This window comes from Schistocerca piceifrons, chromosome 2 (assembly GCF_021461385.2).
Source record: "Schistocerca piceifrons isolate TAMUIC-IGC-003096 chromosome 2, iqSchPice1.1, whole genome shotgun sequence".
Classification (NCBI taxonomy): domain Eukaryota; kingdom Metazoa; phylum Arthropoda; class Insecta; order Orthoptera; family Acrididae; genus Schistocerca; species Schistocerca piceifrons.
In genome coordinates, this window is record NC_060139.1 from 1,093,556,151 (window position 1) to 1,093,577,831 (window position 21,681).

General features: G+C 40.6%; 1 protein-coding gene across 1 annotated transcript in view; it reads left to right on the forward strand.

The window, feature by feature from the left end:
- LOC124777766 overlaps positions 1-20,984 on the forward strand; it is a 143,651-nt gene extending 122,667 nt beyond the window's left edge. Inside the window, exons 4-5 of the mRNA XM_047253269.1 lie at positions 2,425-2,590; positions 20,782-20,984. Of these exons, the coding sequence (XP_047109225.1) occupies positions 2,425-2,580 (156 nt within the window). The 3' untranslated portion in view covers positions 2,581-2,590; positions 20,782-20,984. The remainder of the gene's footprint in view (positions 1-2,424; positions 2,591-20,781) is intronic.
- The last annotated feature ends 697 nt before the right edge of the window (positions 20,985-21,681 follow it).

Sequence of the window (21,681 nt, forward strand, 5' to 3'; positions counted from 1 at the left end):
ATTACATGAGATACACTGTAACAAACGAACAGGCGTAAAATGTACCGAAGAACACAAGCAAGATCACAGCCGGAAGATGAAAGAAATATGGGCATCCAAAAAGGCAATCAACATGTAGCTGAAGACACAAAGCCTATAAGAAGCATGGACAGAGGACCGGAAACAGAAACACAGCGAGCGAATGAGGGAAGTTTGGGCAGCAAGGAAGGCAGCAAAAGGAATCGGCCATATAGTTTAGGCCAACTGTGCTCTTTAAGGGCAAAACACGAATGATATATATATACTACTAGCCATTAAAACTGCTACACCACGAAGATGATGTGTTACAGACGCGAAATTTAGCCGACAGGAAGAGAATGCTGTGATATGCAAATGATTAGCTTTTCAGAGCATTCACACAAGGTTGGCGCCGGTGGCGACACCTACAACGTGCTGACATGAGGGAAGTTTCCAACCGATTTCTCATACACAAACAGTATTTGACCGGCGTTGCCTGGTGAAACGTTGTTGTGATGCCTCGTGTAAGGAGGAGAAATGCGTACCATCACGTTTCCGACTTTGATAAAGGTCGGATTGTAGACTATCGCGATTTCGGTTTATCGTATCGCGACATTGCTGCTCGCGTTGGTCGAGATCCAATGACTGTTAGCAGAATATAGAATCGGTGGGTTCAGGAGGGTAATACGGAACGCCGTGCTGGATCCCAACGGCCTCGTATCTCTAGCAGTCGAGATGATAGGCATCTTATCCGCATGACTGTAACGGATCGTGCAGCCACGTCTCTATCCCTGAGTCAACACATGGGGACGTTTGCAAGACAACAACCATCTGCACGAACAGTTCGACGACGGTATCAGCAGCATATGGACTATCAGCTCGGTGGCCATGTCTGCGGTTACCCTTGACGTTGCATCACAGACAGGAGCGCCTCCGATGGTGTACTCAACGACGAACCTGGGTGCACGAATGGCAAAACGTCATTTTTTCGGATGTATCCAGGTTCTGTTTACAGCATCATGATGGTCGCACCCGTGTTTGGCGACATCGCGGTGAACGCACATTGGAAGCGTGTATTCGTCATCGCCGTATTGACGTATCACCAGGCGTGATGGTATGGGGTGCCATCGGTTACACGTCTTGAACACCTCTTGTTCGCTCTGACGGCACTTTGAACAGTGGACGTTACATTTCAGATGTGTCACGACCCGTGGCTCTACCCTTCATTCGATCCCTGCGAAACCCTACATTTCAGCGGGATAATGCACGACCGCATGTTGCAGGTCCTGTACGGGCCTTTCTGGATACAGAAAATGTTCGACTGTTGCCCTGGCCAGCACATTCTCCAGATGTCTCACCTATTGAAAACATTTGATCAATGGTGGCAGAGCAACTGGATCGTCACAATACGCCAGTCACTACTCTTGATGAACTGTGATAACGTGCTGAAGCTGCATGAACAGCTGTACCTGTGCACGCCATCCAAGCTGCGTTTTACTCAATGCCCAGGCGTATCAAGGCCGTTATTACGGCCAGAGGTGGTTGTTCTGGGTACTGGTTTCTCAGGATGTATGCAACCAAATTGCGTGAAAATGTAATCACATGTCAGTTCTAGTATATTTGTCCAATGAATACCCGTTTATCATCTGCATTTCTTCTTGGTGTAGCAGTTTTAATGGCCAGTAAAAAAAAATATATATATATATATATATATATATATATATATATATATATATATATATATATAATGACATGTTCGATATGCCTTCCATCATTGGCGCTGACGTGACGCAGACGAATAGCGAAATCCTGCATGACCCGCTAAAGTGTTGGAACATAGGTGCTGTCGGTGACCTCCTGAATGGCTCTGCAATTGTTTTGGGGTTATTGCCGTACACCTTGTCTTTAATATAGTCCCACAAAAAGAAGTCGCATATTTTCAGATGCGGCGAATATGGCGGCCAATCGAGGCTTATGCCAGTGGCCTCTGGGTACCCCAGAACCAGAATGCAGTCCCCAGAGTGCTCCTCCAGAACATCAAACACTCTCCTGCTGCGAAAGTGTCGAACTCCTTCTTGCATGAACCACATCTTGCCGAAATCAGGGTCACTATAGATAATGGGGATGAAATCAGCTTTCAAAAGTAAGATTGCTATGGCCATCTCATGAATGCATAGACTCGCGGATTGCCGAGGTATACACATATCAGTGTGGATGATGTAGAATACTGTAATAACAATAGGTTTAGAAGTAGGTGTATCTGCAGTTATTCGGCAAACCTATACTTCTTCTGAGGCTGCGGATAACATATCTAGTGATGTAAGATGGCAGTTATTCGCTTTTAACCGTAGTTAATCGGTTTTATTTTATTTTTTAATTGATTCTTATTGTTGAAATGTGTAATTAAATCGCTTTCTCTGTGTGCAGGGAACCTACTACTTCAATGGATTATCGCTACGAGGATTCACTCTACAAAAGTTCAGCTCGCTTTATTACGGGAAGTACAAAATATACTCCAAGGCCCTGAGGGACGGCGAAGAATTATTCTGTCTGCAGACAGTTGCCTCCGTCTACGAAGTCTGATATACCCGTGGTAAGGAACAGATTTCTGAGTTACACTTGTTATCAAGTTTCAGCGCAAAACGTTAAGCTTCCTAATCATTTGGCGCACAAGACAAGAAGAGGTGGTTCCGTTCAAATCCTATTAATTAGACACAAGGCACAAATCCACACTGCCTGTTATAATAAATTACATTGTTTACATTTTTCATGTGACTTTCGGTGTAATACCCAACAGTTAGTACAATATTACATGAGAGGATTAGATGGTGGTTTAAATAAATTTATTTTAGCACGTAGAAGGCACACATGTAGATGATGATAGATACAAAAATAAGAACAGGTGCAAACGCACTCTAAGACAAAGGTAGAAATACACGCACCACGAAGGAATTATCCAGATGGGACGGATACCCTTCGATGTGGTGTACGTGTACAGAGTGTACACTGGCCTGTTCGAAAGCTGTTCTGCGACTTTGGATCTCCTTGTTAAACTAGCGTCTCCATAAGGTAAGGCTTAATCTAGAAGTAGGTACGACAGTAGCAATAGACAGACACGCGAGCGAGATACGATACCAAAGCCCTCCGTAGGTAACCACACTGGTCAGCTCAATAACGCCCATAATGCTCTTCCCTTTTTTCACTCAACGTCATCAACCACACAAACAGAACCTCAGAAGCCGCGTGCAGTCTGCACAGTCACCTACGCTGTAGCACGTACACGCAAGAAACAACACTCAAGCTTGGCGATGAAAAGATGTTATCGTGTGTGAAGAAATAAGAAAATTTCGAATCAGGTGTTTGATGGTATCATGGTTCTGCAGCCAACAATACCAAATGATTTTATTTGCTTTAGTACAGAAAAAATAGTAAAACCTAAACAATCACATGAAGTTTAGCAGCCGCAAAGGGAAAAAGAGGCAAAATCAAACTTCGTGAGTTATGAAAGTCTGTGACACTACTTCAGTGATTACAATATCGAGTCACATTTACAAAGAACTTGGTGGTATGAGCCCACATATCAGCTGCATTGCATCTGGATGTGATGACTGATTCGGTCGTATCATCTCCCGAGGTGAGATGGGCCACAGCTATTCCTACTGATCCTTCATATCTTGGGATACTGGCAGCGGGACAGAGCTGCCGTCCGATGTGGTATCGACACGTGTTCTATTGTGGACAGATTTGGCGATATTGCTCGCCATGAGAGTACCTCAGCATCACGCAGACAGCCCTGAAGACACGTGCTACATGTGGACTAGCATTGCCCAGCTGAAAAATTGCACCACAATACTCTGGAATGAGAGGTAACATATGAATAAACAGATGTTCGCGATGTACCATTGTGGCGTCAGAGATCCCGAAATCACTACCAGCCGCGATCTGAAGTCACATCCTTGGGGTGACCACTCCAAGGCGCAAGGATTAGCATCACTGTGTCCCTCGGAAACACAGGAGGAAAGGGACCTCCCACAAGGTCGCCGATACTTTCGCCAACGAAGTTCATCTGGGTAGTGCAAAATTGCAATTTGTCACTGAACACAATGCGACTCCATTCATCAGCAATCCGTGATTCGCGACAATTTCACCATCCCGGACGCACCGTTTGTGTTATGGCGCTAATGGCAGACTACGCATGGAACGATAATTCTCTAGTGTCGGTGGTACTAGTCTCTGACAGTGACTGTTGTAGGGCTTCCATTTCCCTTTCTCAAATGGAGGTTGTGTTTCGCTTATACATATTTTTCAGTTATGTAATACTCCTCGACACCAATTTTTCTATTTAAATTCATAAAACGAGAAAATAACAAATAAATTGTTAGACACTATGCAGTCATATCGGCACTATATATATATATATATATATATATATATATATATATATATATATATATATATATATATAAAATATTTGTGCCCCATGTCACAACATTATGTCTCCATCTAAACCATTTGTTAAAATATGTTAAGGATACAACTTGCACTACTTAAACTCTACAATGTATGTGAAAAATACGCCAGAAATATTTATGGCAAGTGTTACATTGTTATTACTGTATGACTGTGAATTGTCAAATTAAGAGTCAAAATGTTGTTTTTACATCAGAATTGTTCCATAGTTCTACAAAAAACATATGACTAAAGTAAAATGCTAGGCAGGCTTTGACATATTATTCTAGGGATAATGAGGCTATACATGAAAACGAACTGATCAAGAAGCAATTTGGGGACGAATAGTAACTTCAAGTGTTTTCACCCATAAAATTTATTTCAAAAATACATGAACGGCCTAAATTACTCTAATTGAACATCAAAAATTTATATCAAAAATATGTACATAGGTTTCATCAGCAATGAAATGTTTGTCAGGTGTCACAACGTGAATTTTACATCTGAAACGTCAGTTATAATTCATAGGAGTGTAATTTACAGTTTTTACATCTCCAAAATAGATGTCAAAAAGTAAATCAGCAACACACACGGTTTTTATGTCAGGTGTCACACTGTTATTATCACATCTCATATCATGCACAAAATGTCGCTGTGCACTCTCACATTATGTGTCGTAATTACATTTCCCTGTCTAAATTATCTTTGTTATTGTCTCATAACAGTAGACAAAACACATGGTCAAAATAACATACAAGGAAATCAGATGACATTTCATATCAGGTTTTAATTAAACGATATTCAGTAACCCACCAAGCCTGTATCTGTACAAAATTTGAAATGGTTAAAATACTACCCTAAGCAGACAAGCAGTGACAGCTAACTCAAACAAAGAATGGTCTTAATTTCTCTTAGCTATATTAATATGTAACTTGCTCTTGACACTTAAAACATTACTGTAAAACTTACTTCTGGTGACATGTTTATCCACCAACATTCCACTTTTGAGCATTTTAGCACATCAAACAGTTTGATGGGATCTTTAATGTATCGCATCATTGAAACTGCATACTTTCATGATACAAAATCATAACATCAAAACTTAATTCTATCAAACAAAACGATGAACAAGGTTCCACACAGAATGGAAAGTTCAATATCTCAAAGTTACAACCTTAGCATACAAATAAAATTATCCATCAAAATAACTAAATAAGTTGAAGACACAACACATGCGGATTGCTTATCATAGTATACAAGTATATTTATGGATCTCTGATCATGAACGAAAATTCTAATTTTACGCTAATTGTCTGTGTTATTTGTCAAAATACATAAAGATTTCTTTATAACATTACATAACACACATGGTACTACTGCTCATCTAACTTACAGACTGTAGGGAATTTATAAATTAGAGTACTTTGATGTTTGAAGTACACAGAAACCAAAAATTATCGACATTATTTGTATAAACACAAGACACTACTGTTATAACTTCCAGGTTTAATTGTACTTCTTGAGAACTGATTCACGTTGCCACACAGTGGCAACTACATGACACTTTGATGAAATAGCATACTGAGCAGTGGTAATACACCTTTCTATAGGTGAGAAACAGGTGTTGCTGTCCTTCAACTATCCATGTTCAACTACTTTTAAAAGTCACCAATGTTTCTTACAGGCTCCATGATAGGGTGTTACTGTTACCTGACAATATAAAACATTTTTCATCTTATGCTATCAATCCTAGCTTATGTTAATGCACAATGGAGACTATATGACATTTTGACCCACAATGACCATCATTTTACACCAATATAGTAGAAAACTGACCTGTGTATTGTTATGTTACAGTAATGGCACTCTCCTAGTAATGCTGACTACTCTTGTGCTGAACACTATTGGGTGCAATAATAATGGCCAGCTGAGTGTGTGTGTGTGTGTGTGTGTGTGTGTGTGTGTGTGTGTCTGTGTGTGTGTGTGTGAGTGTGTGTGTGTATGTGTGTGTGTGTGTGTGTGTGTGTGTGTGTGTGTGTGCATGTGTGTGTGTGTGTGTGTGCGTGTGTGTGTGTGTGTGTGTGTGTGTGTGTACGTGTGTGTGCGTGTGTGTGTCAAATTTTGATAGTGGGTTGTAGCTATTGATATCCCACATTTCATATTTGGTTACAGATAAGCATCAAATGAAACTGTAACAAAGTGCCCCAGTTGTCACTATTCTTACACCAAACTGTAACAAATTTCCCTGAACATCACCAACTAAAGAAGGTGAGTTATTCTAACGAACAAGGTATATATAATGACAGAAAGTCAAGACGTTCCAACAACAAAAGATGTAGTTTCGTTACATCATGTGCTTATGTCAATATCCCATCTATGATGTCACAGGCCAGACTGCTTTACTACAACATCACCATGACATCAGGCACAGGTCACTGGACCTTGTCTGTACGCACTCACAACCCAAGATGTCACGTACATACTGACTGGTTGTTTTGTTATGATGGCCAGTAAAATATTGCACTGATTCTGATATCATAGTGTCAATTTCAATGATCTGTACATGGTGTAATGATGACATCATAGTAAAGGTGATGTGGCTTGTGATCTCATAGATACAGTACTAATGTACACATGAATTATCACAAATCTGACTAAGCAGTTTGCTTGTTGGAAGAAGTCTTCATTTGCTGGCACCAACAGACCTCAACTTGCTGATGTATCGTTTTTGCTTGTTGGAACAAGTCATATTTTACCAGTTAAGACTCAGCTTGCTGAGCTGGCGATGTGTGGGACAAATTGTTACCGCTTTATGCAAAAATGGTTATATATGACGCAATTTGCTACAACTTTGTTTAAAGTTGATGTATAGAGCAATTTTTACAATTTTGTTTATTGCTTGGGATACTATTCGAGATCCACTGGCTGACTCCCATTGGCAAGCTGCTTAACCTACAATGCCAGCTCCTCGTGTTAGGGAGCTATCAGAGATCCGCTAGTTGACATCATTGGTCATGTACGAGATGATGTGTTGCAATATCGCAGCAGTACATCAAAGTGTAAGTGCTATTTGTTATAATTTTACAATAACACAGCCAGTTTGTCACAATTTTGCTTTCACATAGCGATGTATAGAGTAATTTCTTAGAGTTTTTGCTGTAACATGGCCATTTATGGGCAATTTGTTAAATTTTTCATAACATACCGATGTATGGCGAAGTTTTGTTACATTTCTGTTATAACAGGAGCAATTTGTTACAATTTTGTGTGTATCAGTAGTGACTCATGCGGTAATTTGTCACAATTTTGCTGTAATGTAGCAATCTGTCACAATTTTGCCGTAACATGATGATGTATACAGCAATACGTTACAATTTCACTTCCTGTTTGTCTGTAATTGATCATAAAACAGGGGAGATCTAGTAGCTGACAGCCACTGCCGAGTTATAGCACATACACTGCCACCTTCTGGTGTTACAGTACTGTTTGAGATTTAGTGGCTGACACGCACTATTAGGTTATGGCATGTGTACTGTCACCACATGTTCAGGATGAAGGTAGTCACCAGAATCAGGATTGTGGTAGTCGTCATATCATGTCACCATCTTAGCAGCAGTTTCATTCACAGTGATTGTAGTCACCATGGTCGAGAGGTAATGGTAGTAAACTGGTCAACTAACCATCATTGCCCCACTGTACTATGTGAGGTAATCGTAGTCACCCTGAAAACCGTTCGTCACTGCCCCACACACAAGTCTCCAAACAATGGCAATCACAATGTTAGTTGACAGTAACTACCCTACCCAGTTGTACCTAGGGTAATGACAGTCATCTCGTCAACTTACCATCATTGTCCCAGTCAACAGTATCTGGAGACACTGGTGTTCATCATGATTGGGATAATGGTAGTCACTGATGAACTGACCATCACTGTGCCAATAGCATTCAGGGTAGTGGTTGTCACCATGGTTGAGGAGTAATGGCAGTTGATGCTTATCTGTAACATGGTGATGTGCCCAAATTGTTACAGCTTTGCTATAAGAAGGGCAACTCTGCTTTAACATACCGATGTTTAGAGTACCTTGTTACAATTTTTGCGACAACAATGCGCTGTATAGGGCAATTCGTTACAATTTTGCTGCAATAAGTCAATGTATGGGGAAATATTTCACTATTTTGCTACTAAATGACGATGTATGGAGGACAACATGCGATATAGTCTCCACTGTCCCGTAACATAAGAGGTGAAAGGGAACACAAACGTCTAAAAAAATAAAATAAAATAAAATAAAAAATATAAAAAAAATAACAGGAAGTGAAAAAGTCTAAGCAAGTATGACTATAAGTCAAATGTAATGATTTAGAAGCAGGATAGATGATGCCTACAAGAATATTAAAGAGGCCTTCCGAGAAAAGAGAAGCAGCTGTAGGAATATCAAGAGTTCAGATGGAAAACCGGTTCTGAGAAAAGAAGGGAAAACTGAAAGGTGGAAAGAGTGTATGTAACGCAGATACTTCCGTATCACACGTCTTTGCGTATTGATTCTTCCTGACTAAGGTCTTAAACTTCAGCCTACTCTTCATCACTACTATATTGTGATCTGAGTCTGTATCTGCTTCTGGGTACGCCTTACAATCCAGTATCTGATTTCGGAATCTCTCTCTGACAATGATGTAATCTCATTGAAATCTTCCTGTATCACCCAGCCTTTCCCAAGTATACCTCTTCCTTTTGTGATTATTGAAGAGAGTATTCGCTATTACTAGCTGAAACTTGTTACAGAACTCAATTAGATTTCTCCTCTTTCACTCCTTGTTCTAAGCCCATATTCTCCTGTAAACTTTCCTCCTACTCCTTCCCCTACAACTGCATTCCTGCCCCCATGACTATTAGATTTTCATCCCCCTTTACAAACTGTATTACCCTCTCAATATCCTCATACAGTTTCTCTGTCTCTTCATCTTCAGCTTGCGACTTCGGCATGTATACCTGAACTGTTGTCGGTGTTGGTTTGCTGTCGATTCTGATGAGAATAACCCTATCACTGAACTCTTCACTCTGTCTGTCCTACCTTCCTATTTATAACGAATCCTACTCCAGTTATACCATTTTCTGCTGCTGTTGATATTACCCTACACTCATCTGACCAGAAATCCTTGTCTTCTTTCCACTTCACTTCACTGACACCGATTATATCTAGACTGAGCCTTTGCATTTCCGTTTTCAGATTTTCTAGTTTCTCTACCACGTTCACGTTTCTAACATTCCACGTCCCGACTCGTAGAACGTTATCCTTTCGTTGATTATTCAATATTTTTCTCATGGTAACTCCCCCCTTGGCAGTTCCCCACCCCCCCCACCCCCCACCCCCCGAATGGGGGGGGGGGAATCTTTAGCCAGTGGAGAGATCATCATGACACTTCTTCAATTGCAGGCCACATGTCCTATGGATACACGCTACACGTTACTTTAATGCAGTGGTTTCCATTGCCTTCAGCATCCTCGTGCCGTTGATCGTTGCTGATTATTCCGCTTTCAGGGGCAGTTTCCCGCCCCTAGGAAAAGAGAGTGCCATGAACTTCCGGCCGCTCCTCCGCCCTCATTGACAAGGTCTTTGGCAGAATGAGGGTGACTTCTAATGCCGGAAGTCTTCGGCCGCCAATGAGGAGCTACTGAATGTAATTAGGAAGACAAGAAATTTGTGGCAGAACTTGACTAAAGGAAGGCATCGGTTGAAGCGACACATTCTGAGACATCAAGGCTGGGCTCTGAGCACTATGGGACTTAACATCTATGGTCATCAGTCCCCTAGAACTTAGAACTACTTAAACCTAACTAACCTAAGGACATCACACAACACCCAGTCATCACGAGGCAGAGAAAATCCCTGACCCCGCCGGGAATCGAACCCGGGAGACATCAAGGGATCACTAATTTAATACTGGAAGAAAGTGTGGTAGGTAAAATTCGCAAAGTGAGGCCAAGAGATGAATACAGTAAGCAGATACAGAAGACTATAGTTTGCAGTAGTTATTCGGAGATGAAGTGGCTTCCAGACTATAGAGTAGCATGGAGGGCTGCATCAAACCAGTCTTCGGAGTGAAGACCACAACAGCAGCAACACTATTTGTCGATAAAGGCAGATTTATTTTATTTATATTGATGTATTTAATAGCACTGGGCTTGGAAGGAGTTTATTGCCTAAGGAGTTAGGCGATGTAGGGGTGTGTTACGTAACAGAAGGATTTTTATCGTTTGCGATGTGTAGAAATGAATTCCCAGTATCAGGAGGGGGAGGGAGAATGTTTGAGTTCTTTTTCCAGGTGACGTTCCACCCAAGGACAAACATGGTGCATGCCACAATTCTGGTAGTGCTGAACCTCTTCGATGAGGAAGTGGTAGACGCATGCAGAATCAACAACTGAAGGTAGGGGTGCTGTTCTCCAGACAGGAGGGTGTCATCCTAACTAGCCACCCTCGTACACGAAAGTTGCACTCGCAGAATTACATCTTGAGGCCGAGAAGAACAGAGTGTTGGAGGAATTACGACGAGAGAACCAATGCTTACGTCTAAGTGAGTAGTAACACAAAGTGCTATCCGTATTGCCACGTGAGATGATGTTTGTTTGAATACAGCTGGTAGGTTACTGAAGCTGATCTAAGGGACCATTGGTACCGATGATAACTGAAAAATAAATGATTCACTGGGACAAGTAAGAAGACTAGGTGGTAGGAAAAACGCTATAACGGAGTGCCATACCACGCATCTAACAAATTCGGAAAAAGGCATGCGGAATAAGACTCGAACGTCGTGTGAATCAACAAGAGAACTGACGGAGTCTGATAAAACAACCATGGACATGGCGAATCTAGAGCTGAACGTGATACAGTCCCAGCTAAATTTTTCATATGAAAGAGGGACAGTCGCGAACTCCTAACTGGTAGCAAAGGGGATGTGAGGGTAGAGATAACAGCATTACAGGTGGCCATATACCAAGCAGTACATGGGCAGTTGAATCCTACAATGTTACCCCTGGAACAATTTCTAGTTGGTCTATGGGAGGTCAAGAAGGAATTAATAGCAGAAGTGATACCAGAAGTTAAACTGAGTGGGCAGAGCTTCTCGTTATTCTATCACTGGTACAGCCCAGCTACAAATACTAGTTCATCGATTGGCGACTCCATAGAATGCACAACGACCATATGATAAATAAAATTAGAAGGAAGATCAGCATTGGCTGTAATTTTGATGATTTATTAACAGCAAAATCGATTTTCGATCACATAATGATTATCTTCAGTGCTTTAGCGTACAAATTAAAGCTCATAGGCACAATGAGTTATTGTGATCGTTTCATAGCTTTTATTGCTGCTAATAACTACACACCAGTGTCTGCGAGCTTTAATTTGTACGCTAAAGCACTGAAGATGATCATTATGTGATCTAAAATCGATTTTGCTGTTAATAAATCATCAAAATTACGACCAATGCTGACCTTCCTTCTAATTTTAGAACTAGTTCAGTTACCAGGGGCAAGTACCGGCACACGGTATTGATGTTACATAGTCCATCCCGAACAGATGAAGTGGGAATCTCTGGGAAAGTACCTACATGTAAGATCACAAGAGCAGATGTTGATTTCTAAAGAAAGGCAAAGTTACGCTTTACTGTCCGTGGACAAACTCCAACTTTGTGAGATATGCCTAAATAGCGAAGACCAAAGCAAAGGGACTAGGTACAGATGTTTTAACGAAGCTCGGAACAAGTGAATATGTGGTAGCACCACACTCTTACTCCCTAAGGTCGGCTTGCGCTGGATCTATTCCATATTCAAGGCGGAAGTGGTTATTTTAAACTGCTAAGAGCGGGGCCGACTGAAAGAGTTGCTGAGAGTAGAACTACAATATAGTGACACAACTTATGACATCTCAAAAGTAGATTTTCATCTGTCAGCTACGATCACTGGGATCTCTATTGTGAATATGAAACAGCCCTTGTATTTTCTGGATAAACCATTGGAGATACCGCCTGGTAAGTAATCCATTTACTGGACGAACAGATAGTAGGGGAAAAGGATGCATTACCATAGAGCAGATGTTCCAGCAAGTACAAAACACCGTGATGAACAATGCATTAAAGTCACGAGATTATGTGTCTTGGCTTCTGGTACTCTTGTTGTACTGACTCTACTTCGTGTAACTTGTATCCGATTGCTGGAGCTCACAGTGCATGAGTTGCTAGAAGAACAGGTTACCACTAGAAATTAGTAATTAATTTCATAAGCTGCCAGTGCACAGTGTGGTCCAAGCTGTAGTAAGGAGAAACGGAGGAGACTATTAAAATGCCAAACCAAGGACATTGTTGGTATTATTTCCAGGAGAGTAAAGAGAAGACAGTCCAGTGTAAGGGGAGAGGAGTGTTCCACCATGGTTTGGCTGGCATAGCGAATGACTCCTGCGATTGAATCAGCTAAACGATGTCATCAGGAGCCTGGCACAAAAGCATGTGTTCAGTACAAAAGAACAATTATTCAGTGAACTGTCAATGCAGAAGACGTCATCCAACGCCTCTGGGAGGAGGTGTCGCTACACATTACACGACTGACAGGGCTTCTGGACATGCTGGCAGACTCGTCAGTATGCATTATAAACTGACCTGACGAAGTCATGAGGTAGCAATACGCACGTGTACATAAAGCATAAACGGGCGGTGCATTAGTGGAGCTGTCATTTGTGCACAGGTGCTTCATGTGAAATGGTTTCCGACACGATTACGACCGCATGACGGTAACAAAGACTTTGAACTTGAAGTGGTAGCTCCTCAGGGAATTCTATATTCTGAGGTCCACAGTGGCAAGAATATCCCTAGAATACAAAATTTCAGGAATTACCTCTGGTCTCAGACAACGCAGTGTCCTACGGCCTTCACTTAACGACCGAGAGCAGTGGCGTTAGTGTTCAGTTGTCAGTGATAGTAGACAAGCAAGAATGTGTGAAATGACCGCAGAAATCAAGGTGGGGCCTATGATGAGCGTGTCCGTTAGGACATTAGGGCAAAATTTGGCATTAGTGGGCATCAGACGACCAAAGCGAGTGCCTTTGCCAAAAGCACGACATCGCCTGCAGCACCTCTCCTGGGCTCGTGATCATATCAGTTGGACGCTAGACGACTGGGAACCGTGGCCTGGCCAGATGCGTCCAGATTTCAGTTGGTAAGAGCTAATGTCAGAATTCGAGCTGGGCACAGACCCTACAAAGTCACGGACAAGGTTGTCAACAAGGCACTGTGCAAGCTGGAGGTGGCTCCATAATGGTGCAGACTGTGTTTACATGCAATAGACTGAGTCCTCTGGTCCAACTGCACCGAACTTTGACTGAAAGTGTTTATGTTCGGCTACGTGGAGACCATTTGCGGTTGGTCAGTCGTGGACTTCATCTTCCCAAACGTGTCACGGGGCCACAATTGTTCGTGATTGGGTTGAAGAACATTCTGGGCAATTTGAGCAAATGACTTGGACAGACACATCGCCCAACAAGTATCCCTTTGAACATTTATGGATCGCAATGGAGAGACCAGTCAGTGTACAAAACACTTTTCCAACTATGGACGGCTATAAAGGCAGCTTGGCTCATATTTCTGCAGGCCACTTCCAACGACATCGAGCTGCTGCACGACGCCGGGCAAAAGCAGGTCCGCCACGATATTAGGAGGTGTCCCGTCACTTTCTTCACCTGAGTCTATATTCCTGAATTTATCCTCCAATTGGAGGCAAGTTACAACCAAATTGTTATAATATACTTAAGCCAGTATTTGACCAAAACATTAACATTGCGAAAACAGAAATACAAAAAAACGTGTTCATAATTGCGTCCCCCACAAAAATTCCCAAAATTACAATTAACTAAAAACTGTATTTTTCCATTGTAACATTGCCAGACAGTTTCACTATTATAAATCATTTGAAAGGCCACAAATGAACCATTTTTCAAATTATTTTCATCATTCTAAAAATTTGTCGTCTATGTAGAAGAAGAACATATTTTATGATAACAAACCAAGAATTTAGTGCAACGAAACCACTTCTATCCGATTTTGGCTTTCCATATGAAAAAAGTAATCTTTTCAAACAGCAAATAAAATCAGTTTTTAACAACAGTTCCAAATTCCGTCCCTGGGACAAAAAAAAGGAGTTGCACAGTGGACGAAATTACGAACACCCCCAGACCCGCTGCTTCAGACCACACAGTGACTGTCCACTGTGCGCCATTCTTGAGTCAGCATCATTGCTGGTGTGCTGTAAGCGTCGCTTTGCAACCTGGGGGAGCACGCAGTGCACCACCCTTCTCGTGGGCTACTGCTGACACCGGCATGCTTTCCCAGCCTCGGCAGCTTATGTCATAGAGGCCACCCACTGCCTTTCCAGCTCTACCTCAAATGCTGCGTTTGTTGTGGAATAAGGGACTAATTCAACGAGCATTGAATCTGTGGCATTCGCTGCCATACACCTGCCACCACCAGTGCACTGCAACTACTCCCTGGGAGGTGAACTGCCTTACTTCCTCATGCATAAAAGACAGTATCACCTGCCACCCTAGAGCTAAAAACCATTGAACAGCCAAGATGGCGTAAAATATTTCTTTATTTAAGACACCTGATTTCAACAGACTTTGTTGTCATCTTCAGGTCCTAAAAATCTTTTTGCTGTAAAACGTATTTTTTTTTACTTTTACCCTCAGCCAAGATGTCAAGTGGATAAAAATCAGCACCCTACAGATCGCACAGCCCTACCTCTATGCTGCTTCTTGTGTCCGCCTTGCTTAGTCCGTCGTGTTTCTTTATTTCTTTCCTGTTTTGTCAGAGGAGGGCAATGTTATCTGCGAATCTTAGGCTATATCGTTGATATTCTTCCGCCTTGAAGTGTAATCACATTCAGAAACCTAGCTTTTATTCCCGACATTACTTATTCGATGTAAATGTTAAACATTGGGCGAGAAAAACTACTCCTCTGCCTTACTGCCTTTTTGATCACACCTAATCATTGCTGGTCTTCCATTCTACTTGATTCTGATACCCATTGTATATTACCCCTCATTCCTAAAATCGTACTCCTGTTGTTCTCAGGATTTCGAATATCTTGTGCCCATTTACATTGTCGAACGCTTTATCTAGATCGACAAATCCGACGAACGTGTATTGATGTTTTTAAGTCATGCTTCCATTATCTCAGTAGGTGGGACTATACCAGGCATGGCCTACATCTCAACAGGAAAGGGAAGGGGAAACTGGCTGGGGTAATAGCAGGAAATTTAATGGGGGGAGGCACTGCCATGAATGGTAAGATACCAGTGGTTACAGGTGTTGGAGCAGCACCTTTTTTAGGATAGGTAAGACAGAAAGATGTCAAGTTCTACGAGAGGTCAGGATTGAAACAAATCTTCAGTTTAGGAAAGAAATTAAACAGCACAATTCTAGCACATTTGATCACCAATCACAGCTATCAATTAGAAATTTTCACCAATCACCAGAAATTTTATCTCCACCAAGTTGTATCTCAGTCCTAGGTAATTGCATTGATGAATTAAAGTCATCCAACCCAGTTGACATAATCTGCCTCTCTGAACACTATGTGACCACTGGTATAGGAACTAGGCCTAAGCACAATGAGAAACTCAGACAGGAGAGTACTGCAAATGTTAGAATAAGGAAAGGTTCTTATAAAAGTATAATTAAAAATAATGTAAGTATATTTCATCAAAATATTGGGAGTTTAAAGAATAAAGTAGATGAGCTTCTGGTTTGTTTAGAAGATTTAGAAGCTGAGAATGAAATAGATATACTATGCCTGTCTGAGCATCACATTGTTACTGATATGAATAAGGTAAATGTAAGTGGATATAAGCTCTCTGCACATGTAATGAGAGGAAATATGGAGAAAGGAGGAGTTGCCATATATGTCAAAAGTTATCATTGTGCAAAAAGTATAGAAACAAAAAAGTTTTGTGTAGAGAAACATATAGAAGCATGTGCCTGTGAGCTTAAATTAAATAAAGGCACATTTATAATTGTAACTGTATATAGGTCCCCATCAGGAAATTTTCATCTATTTCTGAAAAATTTGGACTCCTTGTTGTGCTATCTGTCAGACAGGGGGAAGCAAATTATTATTTGTGGGGACTTCAATGTAGATTCTCTGAAAGAGGGTAATAGGAAAAATGACCTTCAAGTATTACTCGGTTCTTTCAATTTGACACCCGTTATTGATTTTCCTACTCGGGTGGTAAAGGATAGCAGCTCACTGATAGATAACTTCTTTATAGACCAAGATAAGTTTAACCAGATAAATGCTCAGCCTGTTGAGAATGGTCTTTCTGATCATGGTGCACAGCTCGTTACAATATATGACATAGCTCCATTCAGCAATACTAAACAGTCCTCCAAAGTAGTACGTTCAGTCAACGATTTAACAATTGCAAATTTCAGGGAAAGCCTACAGCAGTTAGACTGGGATGAGGTGTACCGTGAACCTGATGCCAATTTAAAATATAATTTATTTCATGACATTTTTGTAAATGCATTTGAAAACTGCTTCCACAAGAAAATAGTTAAATATACTCGTAAGAAACCTTGTAACAAACCATGGCTTACTAAGGGTGTAAAAATATCTTGTAACTGGAAAAGGGAAATGTATCTGACAGCAAGAAAGAGTAGTGACCCAGAAACTATCAAAAATTATAAAAACTACTGTGTTATATTAAGAAAAGTTATTAAAAAATCCAGGAGTATGTGTATCATGTCTGAAATCAGCAATTCTGATAATAAAATTAAAACAATTTGGAATATTATTAAAAGAGAAACAGGTCAACCAAGAGCAGAGGAAGACAGTATTACCATCAAATTGAATGAAAACTCTACGAACAAAAAGTCAGAAGTTGAAAATATTTTTAATAATCATTTTCTAAATGTTGTGGATATAGTAGGATCCAGGTGTTCATTAGAAGATGCTAGGCTGTTAATGGAAGAGGCCATACCTATGCAATTTGATACAATTGAAATCTCACCCACTTCTCCCTCTGAAATTAGGAAAATAATAAACTTGCTTAAAAGCAAAAACTCACATGGAATTGATGGCATTTCCAGCAAAATACTAAAAGCTTGTTCTCAACAGGTAAGTAAGATTCTCAGCCACCTGTGTAATAGCTCTCTGGAACAGGGCATTTTCCCTGATAGACTGAAATATGCTATTGTTATACCTATGCATAAAAAGGGGGATAGATCTGATGTCAACAATTACCATCCAATCTCCCTTCTAACAACTTTATCCAAAATTTTTGAGAAAGTAATGTATTCAAGAGTAGCTTCACATATCTGTAAAAATGAAATACTAACAAAATGTCAGTTTGGTTTCCAGAAAGGTTTTTCAGCAGAAAATGCCATATATGCTTTCACCAGTCAAATTTTGAATGATCTGAATAACCGAACACCACACATTGGGATTTTTTGTGATCTCTCAAAGGCTTTTGATTGTGTAAATCATGAAATTCTGCTAGACAAGCTCAAGTATTGTGGCATGAGTGGGACAGTGCACAAATGGTTTAATTCGTACCTAACTGTAAGAGTGCAGAAAGTTGAAATAAGTAGTTCTCGTAACATGCAAAGATCAGCACATTCCTCAAACTGGGGAACTATCAAGAATGGGGTTCCACAAGGGTCAGTCTTGGGTCCTTTGTTGTTCTTATTATATATTAATGACTTGCCATTCCGTATTCATGAAGAGGCAAAGTTAGTCCTCTTTGCTGATGATACAAGTATAGTAATCACACCTGACAAACAAGAATTAACTGATGAAATTGTCAATACTGTCTTTCAGAAAATTACTAAGAGGTTCCTTGTAAACGGACTCTCACTGAATTTTGATAAGACACAGTACATACAGTTCCGTACAGGGAATGGTATGACGCCATTAATAAATATAGACCTTAAACAGAAGTATATAGCTAAGGTAGAATATTCCAAATTTTTAGGTGTGTCCATTGATGAGAGATTAAATTGGAAGAAACACATTGATGATCTGCTGAAACGTTTGAGTTCAGCTACTTATGCAATAAGGGTCGTTGCAAATTTTGGTGATAAACATCTTAGTAAATTAGCTTACTACGCCTATTTTCACTCATTGCTTTCATATGGCATCATATTTTGGGGGAATTCATCACTGAGGAATAAAGTATTTATTGCACAAAAGCGTGTAATCAGAATAATAGCTGGAGTCCACCCAAGATCATCCTGCAGACATTTATTTAAGGATCTAGGGATATTCACAGTAACTTCTCAGTATATATACTCTCTTATGAAATTTGTTATTAACAACCAAACCCAATTCAAAAGTAATAGCAGTGTGCATAACTACAATACTAGGAGAAAGGATGATCTTCACTATTCAAGATTAAATCTAACTTTGGCACAGAAAAGGGTGAATTATACTGGCACTAAAGTCTTTGGTCACTTACCAAATAGTATCAAAAGTCTGACAGATAACCAACAAGTATTTAAGAAGAAATTAAAAGAATTTCTGAATGACAACTCCTTCTACTCCATAGAGGAATTTTTAGATATAAATTAAGAAAAAAAAATATTTAAAAAATAAAAAAATAAAAATAAAAAATAAAGAAAAACAAAAAACACAAAAAAATAAAGTTGTTATATTAACTTAAGTATGTTGTTAAATTAACCTAATTATGTCATGTATTAGAAAATTCGACTCGTTCCACATCATTACGAAATATCGTATTCATGATCCATGGAACTAGTATTAATCTAATCTAATCTAACAAGAACAACGATAGAACTGCCTCTCTGGTACCTTTACCTATCCTAAAGCAAAACTGATCGACACTTGAGAGATCCTAGACTTTCGCTTCCATGCTTCTAATTGGTGTCGGCAAATTTATGCATGAGCCTTCAAGGTGATTGCGCGATAGGTAGCGCACTTATCTGTGGTTACTACCTTCAGTATAGTGTGAATGGTGTTTTTCCTTATGTCTGATGGGATGTGTCCAGTCTCAATGTTTCTACCCACCCTAACGACTTTAATAATTCCGAAGGTGTGTTACTATGCCCTCTGCCTTATTTAATAGTAAATCTTCCATACCTCTGTGAAATTGGATCCCCTGTGTCTTCCAAATTCACTCTCATTTCTTCTTCTGTTACGTCCGCTGACAGGTTTTCCCTGTGAGGTAGAGACGTTCAGTTTATCCTTTCCACCTGTCTGCTTTCTCCTCTACATTCAACACCGGAATCTCTCCTGCACTCTTAATGATGACTGCCTTTCTTTTAAATCCACCGTAGGTTGTTTTGACTTTGCTACATGCTGAATCTGCCCTTCCAACAACCACTGCTGTTTCCATCTCTTCACAGTTTTCTTGCAATCACTTCGTGTTATCTTCCCTCCCTCACTTTACACTTATTAAATTCCTATGGGACTTATATAGCTGCTTTTCTGTCATTTTTTGCCATTTTTGTACTTCCTTCTTTCGTCGATTAATTGAGGCACTTCTTCTTTTGCCCTAACTTTCTTTACGTTGCCTTCCTAGTAGCTAGATTTTGTGTAAGCAACTTCTGTGATTTCACTTACTAGAGAACCCCTCTCCCTTTTAACTAAACTGCTTACTATGGTATTCATTATCGAATTATCTACCAGCTAAGGGAATCAAACGCACCTCGTCATTCCTCAGTACCTCGGTATCCTACTTCTTTGGACGTTGATTTCTGACCAGAAATCCGTATCTCCTTGCCGATTAACTTTACTGATCCCCACCATATTTAGACTGAGGCTTTGCATTTCTCTTTTTAGATTTCCTAGCTTCCGTACCACATTCAGATTTCTACCATTCCATACTCGGACTCGCAGTATATTACCCTTTCGTTGGTTACTCAATCTTTTTCTCACGGCTACCTCTGCTATTGGCAGTCCACTACAGGAATGAAAAAGGTAAGGAAGGGTAACGACAGTGTCCTTTGCAAAGGAACCATGCCGGCAGTATCCTTATGGGACTTAGGGAAAAAGAGTGAGAGCCAAATCTCGATGGCATGATGAAGACTTGAAGCGCCCCCTTCTCGAATGCCAGACCAGAGTTGCAGCACCGAGGCTTCTCTCTCGCTTTTGCCAAACGGAAGCGTTTAGCTGCGAGGCACAGCTGTACAGGCGGTACGAGCATGATCAAACCTCTCGATGGTACTGAGCTTCGGGGAATAAATTTTGTTGTTTAAAATACATTATGATTTCCGTGTTCTTTTACGCAATCGTCATTGTGAACACTAATGCTGAGGTTCTTTCCAGGTTAACCATGGGCGGAAACAGCTAATCAACACGTACTCTCAGCCACGGTTACGTCTGAATTGTAGCCTCATGTGGCTTCGCCTTTACAGCTGTGATACGGAACTGTGCTGTATTTACAACATAATAAATAAATACTTATAGACTTCAGTCTTATCATTGTTGCTCCGTTCCTGTGTGCCACAATGTTTCAAGTTAAAGGCCGTAAAATGTCTGTATGAATTTCTAACGCCAGAAGGAACTGTAAAATTAATAAAATTGATACTTAAAACATGTAATCCATCATACATTTTTATTGCTAAAGATTTTGTCTGATTCATAAGGGTTCCATTTTTTCCAAATGGTGGAGTCCACATTTTCATCCAGCGTAGCAGAGATCCACTGCTTACAATTAGCATGAAGCCACTGCTCAACATAGTCACTTATTATTATCATTTTTGTTCTGTCGAGGCTGATGGTATATGGCGCTCGTTCCATACACTATGTGATCAAAAGTATCCGGACATCTAGCTGAAAATGACTTACAAGTTCGTGACGCCCTCCAACGGTAAAATTGGAATTCAGTATGGTATCGGCCCATCCTTAGCCTTGATGACAACTTCCATCCTCGCAGGCTTACTTTTAATCAGCTGCTGGAAGCTTTCTTGGGGAATGGCAGCCCATTCTTCAGGGAGTGTTGCACTGAGGAGAGGTATCGATGTCGGTCGGTGAGGCCTGGCACGATGTCGGCGTTCCAAATTATCCCAAAGGGGATGTTCTATAGGATTCAGGTCAGGACTCTGTGCAGGCCAGTCCATTACAGGGATGTTGCTGTCGTGTAACGACTCCGCCACAGGCCGTGCTTTATGAACAGGTGCTCGGTCGTGTTGAAAGCTGCAGCCGCCATCCCCGAATTGCTCTTCA